The sequence below is a fragment of the Phocoena phocoena genome, chromosome X (genome assembly GCF_963924675.1).
Source record: "Phocoena phocoena chromosome X, mPhoPho1.1, whole genome shotgun sequence".
NCBI classification, from domain to species: domain Eukaryota; kingdom Metazoa; phylum Chordata; class Mammalia; order Artiodactyla; family Phocoenidae; genus Phocoena; species Phocoena phocoena.
The window spans coordinates 82,097,600-82,122,298 of NC_089240.1; the positions used below are offsets into that span (position 1 = coordinate 82,097,600).

The following is a 24,699-nucleotide window of genomic DNA, read 5'->3' on the forward strand; positions in this document are numbered from 1 at the left end:
ATCAGTTTTCTTTTTTCTCCCTACATAAGACTTTAAACCTGGGGAAAAGTGAAATCCAGAGGTAAGCTGACACGTAGCATAAGTTTGTTCCTGGCAAGGGGTAAAAATTGGAGGCGTATTGACAATGGCAGCGCAGTAAGGAGCAATCCTGGTCCGGTTAGACTCAGTGCAATTTTTTGTATTGTTTGGTAGGGGGACCACGCCCTCATGTCTCAAAAGTAAGGTGGTAACATTCACTGCATCCTGGCTAGAGTTCCCTGTACCAGAGCCAGAATGTTGACCCTGTACTACTTTGGTCAAGGCTTCATTTAGCATAGACAGAGGAACCTGATTTCCCGTAAGTGGGTTATTCCAGGCAGTCAAGGTTTTTCGAGCTAAATGAATGCAGTCCACAGAGGCATTCCAACTAAAACAAAGGGTATTATTTAAAACAAAATTTGTAGCATTATATTGTACCCATTTATCGTCTAACAATACAGTGCAGGCTGTATTCATCTCACAACTGGTGGAATAAAATATTGGAAGCACTCTGCTATGGGAATGGACCGGTAGAGGAACTGGCCAGGACCGGCTAATTCCCCAAAACATCTTGTCCTCCGCCTTGAGTAGGGAAAGGCCCATCAACACCATCCAGCTCAGCATCATCCCTTGAGCGCCCTGCATCGCCCTTGGGATCCTCTTCCACGACTCTTGTTAATCTTGTTGGGACCCAAATTGGATCTTGATCCTGCGGAAAAACACAAAGAGATCCCCTGGATCGCGCAACAACGCGATCCGGGCCTTTCCATCGATTGGTCAATACATCTTTCCACATCACTATACCATGTTCCTTTTGTTCATGTATAGTATGGCGTTCAGCAGAAGTTTCTTTCTCATCATGTAAATTCAAAAAATTAAGAGTAAATAAGGCAAGCGACAATTTCTGCTTCGGGGTGCAATTCTCCGCTATTCCCCCTTTTTGTTTTAAAAGCAATTCTTTAAGCGTGCGATTAGTTCGCTCTATTATACCTTGGCCTTGTGGATTGTAAGGCAGGCCCGTAACATGTTCTATTTGCATTTTTTGACAAAAGAGAGCAAAGCCCTTGGAACTATAAGCTGGGCCGTTATCTGTCTTTAGTGTAGCAGGCTTGCCCCAGGCTGCCCAGGCTTCAAGGCAATGAGTAATAACATGTTGAACCCGTTCTCCAGAAAGAGGGGTAGCATGTACCGCCCCGGAATAGGTATCCACAGACACATGAACATACTGGAGCCTCCCAAAGGAGGGAACATGAGTGACATCCATCTGCCACAGCTCGTTTGGGGACAAACCTCTGGGATTTACACCAGTCTTTTGGGCCGGCAAAAATTGGGCACAAGTGGAACAAGACTTAACAATATGCCTGGCCTCGGCTCTAGTAAGGAAAAACTTCTTTCTCAACACTGCAGATGATACATGATATAGCTCATGAAATTCTTGTGCTTGCTGCTTGTGATCCAAGGATAAGAAAACACGCGTTGCCATATCAACTTGTTCATTGGCTTTTGCCATTGGACCAGGCAACAGGGAATGAGCCCGTATATGGGTAACATAAAAGGGGTGTTGGCGGCGCAATATCTGAAACCTTATCCCGGCCAACAAGGATGCCACTGTGCTGGATGATCGAATATGGGGGGTCACTTCGAGATGTTTCACTGCATTAACCACGTACAATGAATCAGAGATCAAATTAAAAGGTTCTTGAAATCGTTGAAAAACGTCCAAAACCACATGACATTCCACCACTTGAGGAGCATCAGGTCGATAGTCTAGAACGACAGGATGCTGACCCTGAACCATATAAGCCCCTTTTCCGGATTTTGATCCGTCCGTATAAATGGTCAGGGCATCATTTAGTGGTCGCTCTACAGTGACCCTTGGAAAAATGACAGGTTGCTGGATAATGAATTTCAAAATTTCACTCTTGGGCAAATGGTTATCAATAATTCCAGAAAAAGTATACATAAGTATAGACCACTCAGAGGTAGTGGCAGTTAATATTTCTATTTGATCTTTAGTATAGGGAACTACAAGTTTTTCCGGCAACATTGCAAAGGCGGAAACACATTGTTTAATACCCAAGAAGGCAACCTCAGCAACCATAGATGGATAGTGAGACAGCGTCTTCATCCCCAGAGACTTGGTATGAATCCAAAGCAAAGGCCCATCTTGCCAAAGAACACCTGTTGGAAATCCTAAGGTTGGAAGAACACACATCCAAATAGGCAAGGCATTGTTATAACGCTGTAATTGTGCTTTCATAAGAGCCTGTTCCACCTTCTGAAGAGCTGTTTGGGCCTCGGGGGTCATCTGACGCGGGGAATTAAGATCAGGATTACCTTCCAATACAGCAAACAAAGGCTGTAATTGAAAGCGAGTCAGACTCAAATATGGTCGAAGCCAATTAATATCCCCAAGCAATTTCTGAAAATCATTCAAAGTTGTTAAATGATTAGTTCTAATTTCAATTTTCTGAGGTATTATTGTGGTCTTATTTATAACGGCTCCCAAAAAACTAATAGAATCTCCCTTTTGAATTTTTTCAGGGGCCAAATATAAACCTCTAGTCTCCAAATTCATTGATAAATCTCCTAAAGCCTGCTCAAGCAGAGTCATGCTAGGGGCTGACAGCAAAACATCATCCATATAATGAATGAGTTTAACACCCGGGAACTTCTCCCGTACTGGCTGTAAGGCAGTGTCAACATAAAGCTGGCACATGGTGGGGCTATTGGCCATACCCTGAGGAAGCACGACCCATTGATACCTTTTATCAGGTCTTTCATGATTAATTGAGGGTAATGTAAAGGCAAACCTCTCCTTGTCTTTCTTATTCAATGGGATAGAGAAAAAACAATCTTTTATATCAACAGCTATAACAGGCCACCCTTGCGGGATGGCTGTCAAGGCCGGTAGACCGCGCTGTATGGGTCCCATAACTTGCATTTGTTGATTTATTGCTCTCAAATCATGGAGCAAGCGCCACTTCCCCGACTTCTTTTTAATAACAAAAATAGGAGTATTCCAGGGTGATTGAGAGGGTTCCAAGTGTCCCAATTGTAATTGTTCCTCCACAAGTTGTGACGCTGCTTCCAATTTCTCCTTAGACAATGGCCACTGAGGAATCCACACGGGCATCGTGGTCTTCCATGTAATAGGAATCATTAACTCAGTGACCCCTGAGAAAAACCCAGCCCCCTGCGATTGGGGTTTCCCTGAGCTTCTATAGGAGTAGCAATACCTTGTAAAGTTTTTCCTATCCCTCTGCCCGGTATAAAACCAGACCTAAGCAGCATTTGCTGTGCAGTCTCGGAATAATCATTAGTAAGTTTCAATTTCATCTGGCTTTGCACATCCCTTCCCCACAGATTAAGCGGTAATCCCTCAACCACAAAGGGTTGAAATTTCCCCTTCTGATCTTCAAAATGCCAAGTCAGTGTTTTAGAGCTAATTTGGGGTGCTTTGGCGTATCCTAAACCCTGTAAGGTCTGAGAGGAGGTCTGTAAAGGCCAGGATTTTGGCCAGTAGGTGGCAGTAATAATACTGCGATCAGCTCCGGTATCAACCAGACCGGAAAATACCTTTCCTTCTATAATTAAATCCAGCATAGGACGATCATCAAGAGACAATGATAGACAGGCCAGATCAACCCCAGTAGATCCAAATCCGCGATCTCCTCGATCCTTGGAGCGAGCAGGGTATTTTTCATGAAGAGATGGCAACACCAACAATTGGGCAATTCGATCACCAGGATTTATAATAGCTACTCCTTTTGGGGATTGGCACATGACCTTAATTATTCCAGTATAATCAGAATCAATTACCCCGGGTAAGACTATGAGCCCTTTTAGAGCAGAGGAGGATCATCCCAACACCAATCCGACCGTCCCTTTAGGTAGTGGTCCTTTCATATCGGTCTCCACGGGCTGTACACCCATAGTCATTGTTAGTACCATTCTGGAGGCGGCACGGAGGTCCAACCCTGCGGATCCTGACGTGGCTCGCCTCGGGGTTTGGGTGGTTGGAAACTCACATTCTCGTGGGCCCCAAAAATTTTCGGGCCCTGAGACCGGGGGCCCTTCATCCCGTTTTTTGAACTGGAAGCATAAGCATTTCCTGAGTCTGTAAACGCTGTAGCGGACGGGATGGGTTGTCCATTAATATCCTTAACGGATCTACATTCATTTGCCCAATGCTTCCCTTTTTTACATCTAGGACAGGTTCCTGGAGTCTTTTGAGGTGGCATATTTGGTTTTTTGCTCATTTCTCTACATTGTCTCTTAATGTGTCCAGGCCTCCCACACTGGAAACAAACCCCTGATTTTCCAGAGGGCTTTGCACTATTGGTGGCAGCCATTACTGCTGCCGCTAACTCAGCATTAGATAAAGGCCCTCCAATTTCTCTACACATCTTCATCCATGCTTCCAAAGACTTTCCTTTAATAGGCGTTATTGCCCTGCGGCACTCCTTTGTGCTTTGTTCATAAAGTAACTGTTTTACTAGAGGCAAAGCATCATCTACACTACCAAAAATCCTGCCCGCAGCTTCCATCATCCTAGCTACAAAATCAGAAAATGGCTCAGTGCTTCCCTGTATAATCTTAGTCAAATTCCCTGTAACTTCTCCTTTATTTGGGAGGGCACGCCATGCTTGCATGCCAATCTGGTTTATTTGGCCATAAACCTCTACCGGAAACACCGTCTGATTATTTAACCACTGGCCCTGTCCTAGCAGCATCTCGGCATTCCAGGCAGGCTGCCCATTGGCGGCATTCTCTCTCGCCTGGCTGTACGCCAAGTCAGCCACAATTGATTTCCAATCCAAATATTGCCCCATGGACAGGCAAGCACGAGCAATATCATGCCAATCTGTGGGCGTCAATGCAGTTCGCGTAAGGCGCTGCAATAGCATCAAGGTATAATTAGCAGTAACCCCATATCCCCTGGCAGCCTCTGCAAGATCCTTAAGTATTTTATGATCCACCATCTCATAACATCTTTGACGCGTGGCTGGGTCTTCAAACACCGGAAAAGCTGTGGGTACCTGAGACCAGACTTCTCTGGGTATGAATGTACACTTTGAAGTCTGAGTACATGTTAAAGCTTTTGATGTAGCAGAAGCACAAAATGGCGGACGAGCACCCGCAGAGGCACAAAATGGCGGACGAGCACATGGGGAACCGCCATATCGTCCTCTTTCATATTCGGCAGCTGCTTCTTCCAGATCCGCCTCCTCCTTGGGATTCAACTCATCCTGAGACAAATAAAGCGCTTTAAATTCATCTAAAAGTGGATACAATCCTGACGTTGCATCCGATTTTTCTATTTGTTTTTCTCTCTTTTTCCTAGGATTCTTAGGCCTATCTACCGTAGTCCCTATATTTTCACTTTCTGACGCACTATCTTGATATATGCTAAGAGCTTTACGGCCCATCTGTACAATATCCTCGCATTTCCCGTCTCTTAAACACGAATGTATCATCCTCCATAACGGAAACGTGCCTCGAGAGAGCTCCCCCATTTTATGACGATCAGCTAAGTCCTTCCCCAATTTTTCCCAAGATGGAACAGTCAGGCTTCCGGATACCGCAAACCATGGAGCGGCACCATCAATATCCTGCAATAACTTACTAATAGTTTTGTGCGAAAGCTTAAGTCCTCGGCTGTTCAAAAGAGCTTGAATGGGTTCATGAAATCCAGCAGACGGTTCCGTAGATAAACTGTTCCCCATAGTTCACTCTCCTAAATAAACAACTTACCAGGGGAGACACACTCGGTCAGGCTGATGGACCCGCAGCTACACGCAGACAAAAATGCGAGAACCACAAAAGGACGAAAGCGACAATAACATACCTGGACTACTCACCGACGGTCCACTCTGTGTGTCGAGTTCTGAATCGGTCCCCCACGCGGGGTGCGAAGTTCCCGGGTTTCGGCACCACTTGCGGCGAGCCGCTTCTGACCAGCAGAAAGACGAGTCACCACACGCTAGATTCTTCTCGTATCACACTTTATTGGAGTACAGCTTGGTTTCAGACAGATGGAGGGAAGACCCCGAGCTTTGTTCACACTGGCTTTTTATAATGCACTATAACCCGTGGCAACCTGTGGTTGGCTGGTTAACTCAACAAGATATGTGCTGTTCACAATTTATTGGTTGCAATTCTGATCCTTCATTAGCATATTGGCTCGTCGTGGCGCATGTGTGGCACATAGCCTTTTGGGCTACTCCCTGATAAGCGTTATCTGTGACATGGCAGAACAACGGCTTCCCATGGCAGAACACCGGCTTCCCACATACCAAAATGTTCATTGCAGCTCTATTTACAATAGCCTGGAGATGGAAACAACCTAAGCGCCCATCATCGGATGAATGGATAAAGAAGATGTGGCACATATACACAATGGAATATTGCTCAGCCTTAAAAAGAAATGAAATTGAGCTATTTGTAATGAGATGGATAGACCTAGAGTCTGTCATACAGAGTGAAGTAAGTCAGAAAGAAAAAGACAAATACCGTATGCTAACACATATATATGGAATTTAAGGGAAAAAAATGTCATGAAGAGCCTAGGGGTAAGACAGGAATAAAGACGCAGACCTGGGCTTCTCTGGTGGCGCAGTAGTTGAGAGTCCGCCTGCCGATTAGGCGAAGCGGGTTCGCGCCCCGGTCCGGGAAGATCCCACATGCGCGCGGAGCGGCTGGGCCCGTGAGCCATGGCTGCTGAGCCTGTGCGTCCGGAGCCTGTGCTCCACAGCGGGAGGGGCCACAGCAGTGAGAGGCCCGCGTACCGCAAAAAAAAAAAAAAAAAAAAAAAAGACGCAGACCTACTGGAGAACGGACTTGAGGATATGGGGAGGGGGAAGGGTGAGCTTTGACAGGGCGAGAGAGAGTCATGGACATATACACACTAACAAACGTAGTAAGGTAGATAGCTGGGGGGAAGCAGCCGCAAGGCACAGGGATATTAGCTCGGTGCTTTGTGACAGCCTGGAAGGGTGGGATGGGGAGAGTGGGAGGGAGGGAGACGCAAGAGGGAAGACATATGGGAACATATGTATATGTATAGCTGATTCACTTTGTTATAAAGCAGAAACTAACACACCATTGTAAAGCAGTTATACCCAATAAAGATGTTTAAAAAATAAAAAAAAAAAAGAAATAAGCCAGACACAGAAAGACAAATGTTGTGCACTTCCACATATATGAAATATCCAGAATAGGCAAATTCATTAGAGACAGAAAGTAGATTAAAGATTATCAGGGACTGGGAGGAGGAAGGGATGAGCAGTTATTGATTAATGATTTCAGAGTGTTTGTAAAGAGATAGTGGTGATGGTTGCACAACATTTTGAATATAATTCATGCACTAAATTGTACATTTAAAAATGATTAAAATTGAATATTTTATATTATATATTTTATCAAAAATAGTCAATTTACAAATTAAAGAGTGATTTTTAATTGCTATTTCTATTTAAATATTGCTAATTATTTTATTTTTAAATTAATAAACTATTTTTGAGCAGTTTTAGGTTTACAGAAAAATTCAGCAAAAGGTCCAGAGGGTTCTCATATACACCTCAACCTCCCCAGTTTCCAATATTTATTAACATCTTGCATTAGCATAGTGCATTTCTTACAATTGGTGAGCCAATATTGACACAACTATTATTAACTAAAACCTATAGTTTACATTAGGGCTCACATATCTGTGTTGTATATTTTATGAGTTTTGACAAATGTATAATGACCTTTATCCATCATTATAGTATTATACAGAATAGTTTCACTGCCCTATACAACCCCTGTGCTCCACCTATTCATCCTTCCCTCCATCCCCTAGAACCCCTGGCAAGCACTGATCTTTTTACTATCTCCATAGTTTTGCCTTTCCCAGATTGTCAGGCATATGAATGGACCACCATGGAAATGAATCTTCCAGGCCCAGTCAGGCCTTTACATGACTGCAGACACAGTGACATCTTGACTACAACCTCATGAGAGACCTTGAGCCGAAAGGACCCAGTTAAGGCACTTCCTGAGTCCTGACTCACATAAACTATATGTTATTATTTTAAGCTGCTAAATTTTAATGTTATTGTGGTGTAAATTTTTGGTGGAATTTGTTATGCAGCTGTAAATTACTACACCTTGATCCATAGCCTTAGTGTACTTTTAGCTTTGTTCCTGTCTTTCCTTACCCTTGTCCTATTCTAATATTTGAGTCTATAGACTGTCCTGTCTAGAAAATTGAGATTCTTAATATCTTGGATTTTAGTTGATTCCTATTCATTTGTAGTCACTAAGTCCTAGCACTAATCATTCACGCTCCTCTCAAACTCTGAGTCAATATAGAACAAAGCAAGGAAGTAGAACAGAGTGTTTTTTTTTCTACTAGTGAGTAGGCTCTTCCACTCTGTTTGGTGTCTTTTATGGCTTGGATGAAATCTTCAGCCTCCTCTCTCTAACTCTTGTCGTGTTTACATGAGCCAAATCCTTAGGAATTGGTATCTATCTTAGTTAGTGAACTGGAAGAAAGCTAGAATTCTGGCTTGAACCCAATTTGCTTTGCTGGGTCTCAACACCCTAACCCTGGATTTGAATCCCAACTCTCCTACCCATTGGTATATGATCTAAATAACTGATTTAATTTCACTGAACTGGTTTTTCAAGTTTGAAATATGGATATGTCTTAACTTATAGAGTTGTGAGGTGAAAATATCATGTATGTTAAGTTCTTAGCACAATGTATGGTCTACAAAGGGCACTCACCCTTCTCCTTCTTTGCAGTGTACCTCCCTAGAGAATGAATATTTCTTTGTGCCATTCAAATCTATAATATACCTACCTGTTTGACTCTAAATTTAGCACTGCCAGAAAACATGAAGCTAATGACCCTTCCTGCAGACTAAACCTCCTTGAATACTAATAGCAATCTTCTAAAGTCTGAATTCAGCACTCCCCTTTGAATGTTATGATCTTAAATGAATAGTGTACCCTCTATGAAAGATAGTTACCCAAATTCTAGTCTCCTCCATCTTTGTCACCGACCATCCCTGGAGTTCCCAAAATGTGGTCAATTTTTTCTGTGTTGTCACAGCCTGAGGATTTAATGAGTGTGAATTTTAAGAAGAAACATTATTTTTCTGCTGTTATTACACAGGTGGTTTTGTCTGACCAGAATCCTTTCCTTCAGGAAATAGCCCATTCTCTACTCCACATAATTCTGATAGGACTGTCACTAACAGAACTCTGCTCTCCTGACCATAGGAAAAGTATGTGACCCAAGGTAGACTTATCAGACTTTCCTTCTTGAGAATTTGGTTTTTGATTGGTGATACATAAAAACTAAGACAATATATCCATCCAATAAATCTCTTTTTCTTTCTTGGTGTAGTCAGAGTTACTTTTTAAAGCTTTCATAATTTATTTTTGGAAGTCTGCTAGTTGATGTACCTATGAAAAGCATTAACGATTGTAAAAACCTTGGAAAATGTTGATTAGTAAAACTAAAATATTGAAAATCACATATTTTCCCACTATTTTAAGAAGATCTATTGTTAACATTTTGTGCTGCAGTGTGTACTGCTTTATTTCACTTAATATTATGTCATAAGGATTTTCTATGACATTTCTCTTCAAAAATATGATATTAAATGTTGCTTATTTTCCATCATATGGATATGTCATAATTCACTTAGTTTTCTCATTATCATTTAATATTAGGTTGTTTCCAGTTTTTTGTTATTATAAACAATGCTGCAATGCAATCTCCACATGTAAAGTTTTGTTTTCATTGTGAATTACCTTTTTGTAGTGATGATTGAGCGCAACCCCATCTATAGCTCCTTTATTTTTAGTTGCTTTCCATCTACAAGTGGTCATGTAACCCCTGCTGAACAGTGAAATGAAGCAGAAAATGCTGGGTGAGAATTTTATGAAAGATTTTTTGAAGAGTCAGAGCTTTGCTGGCATTAACCTTCTTTCCCAAAACAAACAATGATGAGGATGATGATAGTGATGGAAGTGTGAAGATCTTCCTTCTGCTACTTTCACTGTGCTGCAAGTACTCTCACGATGCTATCTTCTGCATGAATTCCTCCAGCTACCTTCTTCTCACTCCTTGAATAAGGCATAGGCTATCCAGTTTTCTTCCAAAAGTCCCTGACCTCACCTCTATGTTATAGTCAATGATTCTACTAGCTACATCTTACTTTCCTGCTATCCACAACAGGGGTCGCCTACTTTGCATTCTCAATGTCCTGATTCTGGCCTGCTCCGTAAAGGAAGGAAAGATTAAAATGTGAAAAGAATCAGTGTACCTTAGTGGTTCACAGCATACTCTATGGGGCAGGATGGATTTTTATCTTTAGCTCTGTCATCGGCAATTTTCTTAATCTCTCTGTTCCTCAGTTTCCTCATCTGAAAAATGGGGAAAATAAATAGTCACCTCACAGTGTAGTTATGAGGATTAAACAAATGAATATTTGTAAAGCACATATATTAAGTGCTACATAAATGTTTGTGAAATCTCATATCTCATTCTCTTGATCTACCACACTCATGTAAAAAAATAAGTAATAAATAATAACAATTTTAATAAGCAATAGCACCACTGTGTTAAGGTCTAGTGTTTTCCATTAATTACTTGAAATATCTTGTATTCATTCATTAACAAACATTTATTGGTTCATGTTTGCTAGGTGTAAGACAGGGAAAATACATAAAACAATGATAAATAGTATTTAGCTTTAATAGCTTCTGCCCAGATACTTAGAAGAATATCAGACTTTAATAGTAAGACTCATATTCATTAAGATCACAAATCTTCTCAGTGAACATATATACCTGGCTTTATTAATAATTACTAAAATTACCTAACTACAAAACAAAACAAAAAGTTTCTCATCAGTGATGAATAGCACTTAAAATATTTATATGCTACAATTATTTGACCTGTGGAATAGAGCAAATATGGACAGTTTAAAATTGTCTCCTATGTTTAAAATGGTCTTTGTTCATGCTGAGGAAATACATATTTAAAATAATCAATATACTTTCAGAAGTTCAAAGATAAATATTCAAATAAAGAGACCAAGAATAAAACTATAACCATGTCATCAGCTGTATGTTCTTTGTGAAGCTTCTCATACTTAAACAAAATATTAAAAAAACTTCCCCAAATCACAATTTTAAGATAAAGCAGTTTGGAATAATCTGAGCCCAATTGATCTCTCTCCTCTTTCACTTTAAACACAGAGTCACAAGATAACTGCATCCTGAAATCACCTTTCATCAAACTGACACATTTAATGGATCACATGTTCTGAGTCTAAAATACTTATATTTTCTTTGGGATTTGGAAAACAAATGTACATGTAACTAGATACACTTACCTTTCATTTTCAGGGCATAATGGGTCAATTGCCAACATTTCTTGCAGGAAGAAATTGATAAGTTCACAAACCTTTTAAGGCTACCTTTAAAAAAATTATTCCCCCTCTTTTCCACATTTATTTTGTTGGCTTTGTTCCTGCTTCTCACTTGCTTGCAGATTTTCTAAGTACCAAAATAACATGTGAAACCTCACTGGTTAACTGAAAATCTGTAAAGCCACAAAACTGAAGAAATGTCCCTTGACAATAATAAATCCTTAAAAATTCAGCAATACCACATGCTTTTCCCATTCACCTTGCTGATGGAAAAGAATATTTAAGAAAGACTTCACAGACTGTGAAAGCTTTAACACGTTAATCCCATTCCATACATATAGAATTCCAGTAATAGTCAACTGTTTCCAGGCACATTTTCTTTCTTTCCTTCTTTTTTTTTTTTAAAGTTAGTTCTTTTTTTTTTATTTAGTTTTTTTTTATTATTTATTTTTATTTATTTATTTTTGGCTGTGTTGGGTCTTCATTGCTGTGCACAGGCTTCCTCTTGTTGTGGCAAGCAGGGGCTACTCTTCCTTGTGGTGCACATGCTTCTCATGGCAGTGGCTTCTTTTGTTGCAGAGCATGGGTTTTAGGCACATGGACTTCAGTAGTTGTGGCACAAGGGCTCAGTAGTTGTGGCTCATGGGCTCTAGAGTGCAGGCTCAGTAGTTGTGGTGCATGGGCTTAGTTGCTCTGTGGCATGTGGGAGTTTCCTGGACCAGGGATTGAACCCGTGTCCCCTGCATTGGCAGGTGGATTCTTAAGCACTGCACCACCAGGGAAGTCCTCAGGCACACTTTCTAAAATCACAACAAAAACCCCTTGGAAAAGTTTATTTAGTGTCTTACGCTTTTTATTCTAAAAAAGATGATAACTAGTAAAAACAAACAAAAAACAGCACTGTCGAAATGACATTTCATATAAGCCCTTAATGTATATCTCCTCTTCAGAATAGAGACAGTATAATTACAATAAAAATGGAATCTTATTAATAAACTTCTGAAGAGTCCGAGTAACAACGAAAAGTTAAGGTTTAATAATAATAGGAATTAGCTGGTTTAAGCACTTTCTAGTACAAATGCATTTGGATTAGCAGCAAAGTATTTGACCTCTTCAAAAAATTCAATATTATCACTTTCAGAAATTTTTTAAAAAATTAAGCAGGTTTTTGTAAGAAGGAAGCTTATACCTTTCTTTCGTATTTACTTTTAAATTAATCTGTGGTAGATGAATAAACAGAAAGGACCTAATAATTTTATTTTCAGATGTCAGTCAGGAGAGAGTAAGAGTTTAGAGGTTCTAAAAACCAGCGGCCAAAACACAAGGTCATTTCCTCAGCAGGATTACTAAAAATGCCAATAATTCTCAGATTATCTCTGCATTAGTTGTATGCATTACATGTTCTAGACCAGTGGATGTCAAAGCTTAGGCCCTGGACCAGCAGCACAGGTATCACTTGGAAACTTAAAAATACAAATTCTCAGAGCCAAGATGGCGGCCGAGTTGGAGTATGAGTCTGTTCTGTGTGTGAAGCCCTATGTCAGCATCTACCCGATTCTTCCCTGGGCCTCCAACCACAGTTGCAGGGCATCTGACTGGAAATGAGATCAATCTGATTGGACTGGTCGCCTCTGAATCACGTCAAAAGAAAAGATTGCTTATATCAAACTCGAGGATAAAGTTTCAGGGGAGCTCTTTGCTCAGGCACCAGTAGAAAAATATCCTGGTATTACTGTGGAGACAGTGACAGATTCCAGCTGCTACTTTGTAATCCGGATCCAGAATGGTACTGGGCATAGTGCTTTCATTGGCATTGGCTGCTCAGATCGGGGTGATGCCTTCGACTTTAATGTCTCTTTGCAAGATCACTTCAAGTGGGTAAAGCAGGAATCTGAGATTTCCAAAGAATCTCAGGAAATGGATAATCGTCCCAAGTTGGATCTGGGCTTCAAGGAAGGGCAGACCATCAAGTTGAGGGTGCTTCTAAGTCCAAGACTACAGGAGCTGGGGGCCTAAGCTTACTCCCACCCCCATCTGGAGGCAGAGTCACAATTCCTTCACCATCCTCCTCAGTTGCCGTCAGCAATCATGTCAATCCACCACCCATACCAAAATCCAATCATGGAGGTAGTGATGCAGATATCCTTTTATATTTGGATTCTCCTGCTCTTGTAACGACACCAGCACCAGCTCCAGTTTCTACAAGCAATGACTTGTGGGGAGACTTTATCACTGCATCCAGCTCTGTTCAAAACCAGGCACCACAGCCATCCAACTGGGTCCAGTTCTGAAGAGCACTGGCAGGATGTTAAGGACAGACTTGAAGAATCAAAATGACCTTGACAGCACCAATCTGTGAGGGTAGCTCGGAACCCGTTCCCTCCCCAGAACCAAAATTATTGAGCAGTTGTTTTCATAGCTTCTCCATTGAGTTCAGGCTGGTTGTGTCACTCCCTGGTGTTGTTCCTTGCTGTACAGCCAAGAAAGTATTTCTTATCTCCTGTTCACTATCAGGGCAGGGGAATAGTGGGTCTTATGATACTTGTGACTGACTATGCAGGGCTCTAAAGGCCAGGGTCTCTTTGGTGGGGAAATAACCTCTAACATCTGTAAAGTTTTCTCCATCTTTAAATTCTTTAACTTATTTCAGAATCATCTCATGACCCTTGTGTGCCTCTTTGTGAAGCCCTGTTTAGCAATTTCAGGAGAGACAAAAACCTCAGAACTTATTTTTTCCATTAACTGAAGACTCTAAAAATGGACAGACTGATCTCAGTGTTTACAGATTCAGAATTTTGATAGGGGTGGATGTGAAGAAAGACCTGTTTCCTGGGTCTCTGCTGTATATCCTCCCTCCGGCTTGTCTTATTCAGCGAACATCCAGTGCTGGGTGCAGCCCTCTTCTAGTGCGTTTACATGTCTCTTCCTGTGACAAGAGCATTGTGTTGGTGGCACCCCACTCTTCTTTTGTCTATTGAATAGTGCAGCATCTCTGATCAGTGGGTGTCTCTTGGATGAAGGAGGTTCAAGGGGCTATATTTTCCTAGTTATATTCTAGAGAAGCAGTTACTTTCTTGCAGCTCCATCTAGTTGCTGCATTTGAAGCACAGCGTTACTTTGTAATGGCCCCATTATTTGTCCTAAAGTTAAAGGGTTTAGAGTTTTTAACCTAATTTGTAGAGCAGAGAGGTTGAAAGCACTTAACTCTTGTTCAGTACCCACATTACCTTGCTACCTGGGTATCTGGCTCCTTTTCATAAACATTTACTTTTTCAATCCAGCTTTTCAACAGAAAGCTATTACATGCACCATCATTTATGAAGCAAGCTGGCGAGCCATGGCTTTAGCTGTGGTAGGTTTTGCCCAAATGATGGCTGCAATACCCATCACCAGGGGTATGTCAGAAGCAAGTTGCTCCCCCACCACTTTCCCTCCCTCTGCCCACCATTCCTTTTACAGTGCTGTGAAGGGGTCCCACTCTTAGGTGAACTGGCACCAGCTATTTTGTCAGTTAAGAGGCAATTTTGAGAGTGAAATGGGAGGATCTCACTTCTTCCCTTAGCACCTATTTGGATGTGTACCCTCTGGCTGAAGGGAGTCCTTATATTTAGTTTCAAAATAGATTCTCCCTCTTGGATTTCCTTCTTGACTCTTTTTCACTTTGGGTCCATTTTTTTTTTTTCATTGTTTTCCGTTCCAGGCAGCTCTATTCTTACAGAGCCATGGCAGGACATTTAAAAATTCCAATAGAAAACACTAAAAGGAAAGCTGTAGAATACTAGTGACTAACTACTGGGAACCTATTTTCTCAATCTTCCTCTGTGTTGTGTTCTTTGTATTCTCAAGATGATAATATATTATGTATTTGAATTCCTGAAAAATTGAAAATGAAGTTTCAGATATATGTATATAGAGCATATGTATGCTATATTTGTGCAATAAAGGTAATTAAAAATATGGGGAAAAAAAGTAATGCAAATTCTCAGGTCCCACCTCAGCAGTACTGAGTCAGAAACTGTGTGTTGGGCTCGGAAATCTGTGATTTTAACACACCTTCCAAGTAATTCTGATGCACCCTAAAGTTTGATAATTGTTCTAGAATGTTATATTTAATTTCAGCAGTTGTAAACTTAATTCATCATTGAATGAGCATTTTATAAATGTTGTACTCTAAGGACACTACAGTAGCTTTATTAATGAGGTGGAAAGAAAAATAAAATCTTCAGCTTTAAATGCAACATAATATAGGAACTTAATTATGCCCTCTCTCTTTACCAATCTGATTCATTCTTTCTCCCTTTCCCTCCTGCCTGTAAGCAGGAGATTATATCCCTCCTCCCATTAAAGTCCTCTAATGGCTGTCTATCTCACTCAAAGTAAAAGCCAATGTCCTTATAATGGTTATAATGGTTTACAAGGCACTGAAGACTATGCTACCGATTCCTCATTATTTCTCTGATCTTATATCCTTCTGTACCTGGCCTCATTCCCTCAATTTCAGCCACACTAACCTTCTTAAATCTCCTTACATTTGCCATGCATACATACACCCATCTCAGAGACTATGCATTTACTGTTCCCTCTGCCATCAACACTCTCCCTTCATATTTGATTTTATGTTTTTTTTTTTTTTAACCTCTTTAGGTTTTTGCTCAAATGTTACTGTCTTGATAAGGCCTTCTCTGGCTACCCTATCTAAAATTATGATGTCCTCTACATCCTCTTTTCCCACTTTCCCGTTATATTTTCCTCCTTGACACTTATCTTTATTCTTGGAATATTTTCTGACTGGTTACATCTTTATTGGAAGTCTCTCCTCACTAGAATGCAGATTTGTGGAAGCCATTATTTCTATGTGTTTAATTCACTGCTGATTTCCAAGTGGCTAACACGGTGCCTGACACATAGTTGGTACACAATAAATTCTCAGAAAAAGAAGGAAGACTGGAATGAGAACTTTATAGTGGTCCTGTGATTGATCAAAGTTACTTTCCACTCAGCCCAGGTATAACTTCCAGATAATATTAAAATTCTCTTTTCGCCTAAATATCTCAAATACTTGGTAATAGTTTTTCTTTATTCCTTATCTATCAAGTAATTTCCTTCTAATCTCCCTATGATCTTGAATTTCATCCTTAAATCAGCTGAAATTGAATGTCATCTTGTCTAATAGTAAGATCATGATCAATGCTTTCATTTTGTTTGCTTGTTCTCAGGATAAGTTTGTCCATCCTTTTATTTTCAATCAGTCTCAATCATTTTGTTTGATATCTATTTCTTATATATAATTGAGTTTATCTTTTGGATAACATCAGAAATCATTACTCTTTTAATTTGTAAATTTAACAAATTTACATTTAGAGATTTAACAGATATGTTATGAATGTCATAGCATTTTGCATCATTTTTTGTTTTTTTAAAGTAAAATCTTCCACAGTGTGGTTTGCTTGCTTTGCTTTACTTTTTAATAGATCCCTTGACACCTAGAAAAGTTTGTATTTTTGTTGAAGTAATTATATTTGTAATGACTGTACATAATACCTTGGTACTATATTCCTTTAAACTGTATTTGTTAGTTTCCTACTGGAAGCAATGATAAAATTAGCATGTCTCCCCTCATCATTTCCTCCTCATCCTCTCACCAATCAATTTTAGTCAGTAATATTACTTTTTTTCTTTTTAAAATTTTTATCGTAGTTACATTACAATATTGTGTTAATTTTTGCTATACAGCAAAGTAAATCAGTTATATGTATACATATATCCACTCTTTTTTTTTTTTTTTTTTTTGCAGTATACAGGCCTCTCACTGTTGTGGCCTCTCCCATTGCAGAGCACAGCCTCCGGACGCACAGGCTCAGCAGCCATGACTCTTGGGCCCAGCTGCTCCGTGGCACATGGGATCCTCCCAGCCCAGGGCACAAACCCGCGTTCCCTGCATTGGCAGGCAGACTCTCAACCACTGTGCCACCAGGGAAGCCCTATCCACTCTTTCTTAGATTTCTTTCCCACTTAGGTCACCACAGAGCATTGAGTAGAGCTCCCTGTGGTATACAGTAGGTTCTCATTAGTTATCTATTTTATACATAGTAGTGTATATATGTCAATCCCAATTCCCAACTAATCTTACCCTCCTGTTCCCACCTTGGTAACCATAAGTTTGTTCTCTACATCTGTGACTCCATTTTTGCTCTGCAAATAAGTTCATCTGTACCATTTTTCTAGATTCCACATATAAGCGGTATTATATGATATTTGTTTTTCTCTTTCGGATTTACTTCACTCTGTATGACAATCTCTAGGTCCATCCATGTCTCTGTAAATGGCACAATTTTGTTCCTTTTTATGGATGAGTAATATTCCATGTGTATATGTACCACATCTTCTTTATCCATTCCTCTGTTGATGGACATTTAGGTTGTTTCCATGTCCTGGCTATTATAAATAGTGTTGCAATGACCATCAGGGTGCATGAATTTTTTCAAATTATGGTTTTCTACCGATATATGTCTAGGAGTGAGTTGGCTGGGTCATATGGTAGCTCTATTTTTAGTTTTTTAACTAACCTCCATACTCTTCTCCATTGTGGCTGTACCAATTTACATTCCTACCAACAGTGTATGAGGGTTTCCTTTTCTACACACCCTATCCAGCATTTATTGTTTTGGACTTTTTAATGATGGCCATTCTGACTGGTGTCAGGTGACACCTCATTGTAGTTTTGATTTGCATTTCTCTAATAATTAGTGATGTTGAGCATCTTTTCATGTGTTTGTTGGCTATCTGTATGTCTTCTTTAGAGAAATGTCTATTTAGGTCTTATGCCTATTTTTTGATTGGGTTCTTTGGTTTTTCTGATATTGAGCTGCATGAGCTGTTTGCATATTTTGGAGATTAATTCCTTGTCAGTTGCTTCATTTGCTAATATTTTCTCCCATTCTGAGGGTTGTCTTTTTGTTTTGTTTATGGTTTTTTTCACTGGGCAAAAGCTTTTAAGTCTTATTAGATCCCATTTGTTTATTTTTGTTTTTATTTTCATTACTCTAGGTGGTAGATCAAAAAGGATCTTGCTGTGATTTATGTCAAAGAGTGTTCTGCCTATATTTTCCTCTAGGAGTTTTATAGTATCTGGCATTACACTTAGGTCTTTAATCCGTTTTGAGTCTATGTTTGTGTTTGGTGTTAGGGAGTGTTCTAATTTCATTGTTTTACATGTAGCTGTCTGGTTTTCACAGTACCAGTTATTGAAGAGACTGGCTTTTCTCCACTGTATATTCTGGCATCCTTTGTCATAGGTTAGGTGGCCATAGGTTCATGGGTTTATCTCTGGACTCTGTATCCTGTTCCATTGATCTATATTTCTGTTTTTGTGCCAGTACCATATTGTTTTGATTACTGTAGCTTTGTAGTATAGTCTGAAGTCACAGAGCCTGCTTCCTCCAGCTCTGTTCTTCTTTCTGGTGATTGATTTTGCTATTTGGGGTCTTTCTATACAAAATGTAAAATTTTTTGTTCTAATTATGTGAGAAATGCCCTTGGTAATTTGATAGGGATTGCATTGAATCTGTAGATTACTTTGGGTAGTAGTGTTTGATATGCTTATACTCCTGTTGGTAGCATATCAAGGGGGAACAGTGGGAGTAGACCAACCTGGGCATAGCAATAAGGAGGTATACTGTCTATAAGGAATTTAAAAGCAATAACAAAAACAACTGAATACATCTGCTTTTTATTATTACCATGTACCAGAAATTTAAAACTATATCAATGTAAAATACTCCCTCCTGAAGAGACATGGATCACTCCTACTATCCACCCCCTACCCTACTCCTTGGTTCACCTCTGTGTTCTATTGCTTTGAAATTTTTAAATGATATTCTTTGAATCCCAGCTGTTACAGATAAGGCAATCAGTGAACCAGTTCTGGCTCCTGCCTCTACTTTCTTTCTCCATTCTTTCGATTTATTTTAGTTCAATTATTTTACCATTATTAGGACATACACAATTTTTCTTGTGTCCTTTCTCTGTATTCCATCCAACGGCTTTAGTCTTAGGTATACTGTTAAAGATTTTCAATGTTCACTGACTGTCCTTTGTTGTAGTTTTTCCACTCATCTCCTGGTTGACTCAAAGTTGTTATCTTGTAAGTTCCAAAAGAAAACTTTATATGTATTATTCCTTCATCTCTTCCATAATTGATACTTTTGCCTGTAGAATCTACATTTGAAGGGCAGTTTGATGGACTTAATTAAATCCCTGACTTCCTCTTTCCTTCAGGGTTAACAAATTTATATTCTCAAGAACTTCAGGTGTTGTAAGTAACTATGTATGAAATGTTTAATGACATGAAAGATCATATCAAATGAGGAAACAATAAAAGACTATCAAAAATGACCAGTAACATTTGATAAATTGTCAAATACAACATTAATAAATGACAAAATAGTTAAATTAAAACTCACTGTTTAGGTTTTAGAGTAGATTATAAAGAACTGAAAAGAAAAAAGAGTGACTGAGATGATATTGCCTAGAGAGATAAGGAGATTTTAGAGACAGGATAAAATGAGAAAGTCTAAGATAATTAACTATGGCAGGAGAATATAATATAGAGAATAGAGAAGAACTTTATTTAAAGAGATAATAAATGAAAATATTCCAGAACTGATTAATAAAGAAACAAACAAGTGCATTGATACAAGATTTAACAGTTATCAAGCATGATTTAAAACACACACACATGGGCTTCCCTGGTGGCGCAGTGGTTGAGAGTCCACCTGCCGATTCAGGGGACATGGGTTCATGCCCCGGTCCGGGAAGATCCCACATGCCGTGGAGCGGCTGTGCCCGTGAGCCATGGCCGCTGAGCCTGTGTGTCCGGAGCCTGTTGCTCCACAACGGGAGAGGCCACAACAGTGAGAGGCCCGCATACCGCAAAAACAACAACAACAACAAAAACGCACACACAAAACACTTTTAGGGATATTGTAGTGCACCTGCAAGACAACAAAGGCAAAACGGTTTTACAAAAATCCAGAGGAAGAACAGTCACCTACAAAGGAATGACAATTAGAATAACTGCAGACTTATTAAGTAGAATAATGAAATCCAGGAGAGTAGAATAATATCTTAAAACTGTTGAGAGAAAATCACTGTCTACCTACAATTGTGTACCCAGAAAACCATTTCTCAATAATAAAGGTAGAAAGAAATCATTTTGAAATAACCAAAAGTGAGAGAGTTCATCACCAACAGATTATTAACAAAGAACTTCTAAAGGGGGTCTTTAGGTAGAGGGAAAATAACCACAGAAGTAATGTCTTAGAGGAAAAAGTGAATGGAGGGCACAGAAAATAGTGATTTGTAGGTATAAAAACAGATATCCTTATGAAATAAGTACAAAAATTATACTCAATGTATGAGTTTAAAAAAAGAGAACTAAAATAATGAAAAACAATATTGTGGAAGTCAGAAGGGAGTGATCAGGACTAAAGTGTTTTAATGTCCTTGAAACTTTGATATTAGTTTATTTTATTCTTTTCAAAGTTCATCAAGAGAAAGGGAAAGTATAAAGACTGTAGAAACAAGTTCAAGATTGAATATATCAGTAAGTCATAGTAAATATTACTGAATTAAACTCATCCATTAAAAGACTAAGATTGTCATACTGGCTAAAAAAATCCAAATACTTTTTTCAAGAGATATGTCTAGGGCTTCCCTGGTGGCGCAGTTGTTGAGAGTCCACCTGCCGATGCAGAGGACGTGGGTTCGTGCTCCGGTCCAGGAAGATCCCACATGCCGCGGAGTGGCTAGGCCCGTGAGCCATGTCTGCTGAGCCTGCATGTCTGGAGCCTGTGCTCTGCAACGGGAGAGGCCACAACAGTGAGAGGCCCGCATATGGCAAAAAAAAAAAAAAGAGAGATATGTCTAATACTTAAAAACATGGAAAATTTAAAAGGAAAAGGATTGAAAAATATATACCAGACAGATACTAACTATATACTAACAGATATTTTAAAATGTTGGCACAGCTATGTTAATACCAGACAAAAGATACCATAAGATAAAATATTGTTAGGGGTAAAGAGGGTCACTACATGATGATAGAGGGATTATGTGTGTGCATCTAATAACATAGCTTCAAGATTTATAGAGCAAAAAATGATAGAACTTCAGGGAGAAATATACAAATCAATCATTATAGTTGTAAGATTTCAACAGACTTCTCTCAATTGACATGTTAAGCAGACCGAGTTTAATAAAAATTTTAGAATATTTGCATTAGAAAATTAATATATTTTACTTAAAGGATACATACTGTTAAGTGCAGGATTTTATATATATATATATGTATATATTTCTAATTACAGAACATATAATTATATAATCCTAATTACATATTATATCCTGCACTCAACAGTTAGAGGGTGTGCCTCTTCTTTATAAGAACACGTTCATGAAAACTGAATACACATTAAACATAAAGAAGCTATCAAAAATTTCAGAGAATAGATATACAGAATAATTTCTGATGATAATGCAATTGAATTGGATTATCAATAAGGAAAGGACACTGATACTTTCAGAAATTAAAAGCGCATTTCTAAATCAGTCAGAACAAATAAGAAGTTATAATGGAAATTTGAAAATGCTGAGTAATAAATGACGATAAAATTACTACAATCTAAACTTCTGAATATAACAAAGATGGTAGCTCATTTTTCCAGTTTTTCAAGCTACACTTTTCAAGGCCTTCTTCATGTTTATTCCTGACTTTATGCCTTTGCTAGTGCTAATTGTTTCCCACCCACCTTGAGAAGATCATCTCTTTTCTATTCAAGTTTTCAAAAGTTCACCTCCAATTTCACCTCATTGTGAAGTCTTAGCCTCTGCTTGTTTGCTAATTGTTTGCCATATTCATTTTGCATTCCAAACTAGATGGTAAGGTTTTTGAGGGGGCAAAGACCTTGCATTTTCTCGTAGCACAATGCAAAGCACCACCCCCTCCCAGCTCCATGCCTATTTGTGTTCAAAAAAAGCTTTTTGAATGATTTATAAAATAATTTATAACCTTGCAATGAACTGTCATCTCAGTATGTTTTAGAACAGTATAGCATGGAATTATATTGATGCAATAGTTCACTGGCTTTCTATTTTGCTTCCCTCATCTTCAAAATCTGATTTATAACTAGAAAACTATTTGTTCCTTAAATTCAATGTGAATATAACATCTGTTTTTCTTGCTAAATATATCATTAGCAACTAACTTCTTTTGAGGGGGGTGAAAATGTGCTTAACATGAATGAAGTGACAAGAAAAGCATAACCAGAATCCAAATAATCAAAACCAAGTCTTTAATCAGTTAACATTTTACACATTTTATGATTTTGTTTGGTATAATAATAATGGGCCATACACTCGACAGGTGGAAGTGCTTGAGGGCCATTGAGCATTGAATTTTCCTAAAGCAGTGCAATTACAGAAACACCTGTGTTAAATAAACAAGCACTGATTTACTATGAAAATATGCAGAGTGTTTAGCAGTACTCCAAAATTGTGATTTGCTTTGATAGACTTTGTGGACTTACAATGAGTAAATGACAATTTATTGTCAGGCAAACTATTACACTTTATAAATTAGTCAAAACTATCCATATACCTGTTAAATGCATATGGAAGCAGAAATGCATGCAGAGTGAGACCACTTAAAAGAGCTCTGTTTGTTCTCTGATAGCATAACAGAAAGAAAAACACAACCAAACTTTAGTCACTCCTCTTTGTCTCATTAGAGGTTTAGATTTGGTTTTTAAGATTGTACTTCCATAATCGTATCCAAAAGGTGGCACAAAATGGCTAAAATTACTTCTAGAGAACTACTAATATATCTTTGATGTTGACAAAACAAAAAATAGGAATGCAATCACATTGGCCAGGAGCTTATAATATACACTTAAGAGAAAAATAGAGGGAATCAATACTTTCCAGGTGGGGAAAGAAAAAATGAATAAGGAGAGAAAAAGCATTTTCATGTTCTTAAAAGGACATTACAAACCTGGTGATTAAAACCTTCAGAAAGTATTAAAATAATGTGGTGGTGTGCTCTGACTGTTAGAAGTAATATTGATTCAACATAATATTGACTTGCCTAAAACATCCCCTTTTAACATCTGTAAACATCTTTTGGACAAGGCTGAGATGTTTTATAAGCAAAAGTGCCATAGTGGATTGAGGGAATCTTAAGAAATCTGTAAAGTAATATATTTTGGGATACCATAAATATTTTTCTGCATTTTGGCTTATAATTATTCTCAAAAATACATTTTTCCTTTCTTATAAGATGAACTCAACCAACTAAATATAACTTAACACAATTTTAAGAAGAGAAATTGATAAGAAATTGGAAAATTGGTTACTAAAATTTCAGATAGATCCCTTTCATCCCCTGGTAGTGTCTTGCCTTCCTTAGCCTACCTTCAGTTGTAAGGCAAGAGAACATAAAAAAGCCACTTGAATGTTAGCTGAAGTATAAAATACACAGGATTAATTCTCCCATTGAGCCAGTTGTCTGGATTAGAAGAGAGGAGAAGACTTGATTAATGAAAATTATACAGATTTAGAAATACTTTTGCATATAAGAAATTTCCCAACATATGTGATTTTTTTACATACACAGGCACACACACACGCAATTTGGGTAGAAGCCTGTTTTTAATCCAATGTTGACACAAAGAGGATAACTAGGTAAGACAAGCCAATATGCCTAGCAGTAGAACATAAAAGCTAGAAAGATGAAGACTACATGCCACCAGTTGTGTAAAAGGTAACTTGTATCATGTACCTCCTAAGGAAATAATTGCTCATTAACATGAGAGAAGTGGGAGGAAAACTTGTGAAGAAACAGCAAGTATAGAGTTGCTGTATGGGGATAATGTTTCAGAGGGGCCTATGTAGATTAGGGATGAGGAGTGGAGGGTTAGGAGGATGCATCAATTGTCTAATTCCACAATAATGTCCTGCAACAAACAATCATAAACCTCGTTGGCATACAACATTAAGTGTTTATTGCTCATGTGCCTATGATGGCTTTCTAGGGGCTTTGCTGATCTTCGTTGGGTTCTCACATGTCTGGGATTTGGCTGGCTGCCCGCTCACTTAAACTGACCTTGGCTGGGCTGCTGAGGGCAACTTGGTTCTGTTCACACATCTCTTACCATTCAGCAGGTTATCCCAGACATGTTCTGATGGCAAT

The 24,699-nt window shown here is 38.9% G+C and overlaps 1 protein-coding gene and 1 pseudogene across 1 annotated transcript; one reads left to right on the forward strand and one right to left on the reverse strand.

Moving 5' to 3' along the window:
* Nucleotides 1-3,962: 3,962 nt before the first annotated feature.
* On the reverse strand, nt 3,963-5,747 carry LOC136142184 (igE-binding protein-like). The gene is made up of 2 exons (XM_065900214.1): nt 5,385-5,747; nt 3,963-5,270 (listed from the first exon to the last, which is right to left on the reverse strand). Exons 1-2 carry the CDS (start codon nt 5,745-5,747, stop codon nt 3,963-3,965), a joined length of 1,671 nt encoding a protein of 556 aa, XP_065756286.1.
* Nucleotides 5,748-12,944: 7,197 nt separating this feature from the next.
* On the forward strand, nt 12,945-13,744 carry LOC136142777 (adaptin ear-binding coat-associated protein 1 pseudogene; annotated as a pseudogene).
* Nucleotides 13,745-24,699: the final 10,955 nt, after the last annotated feature.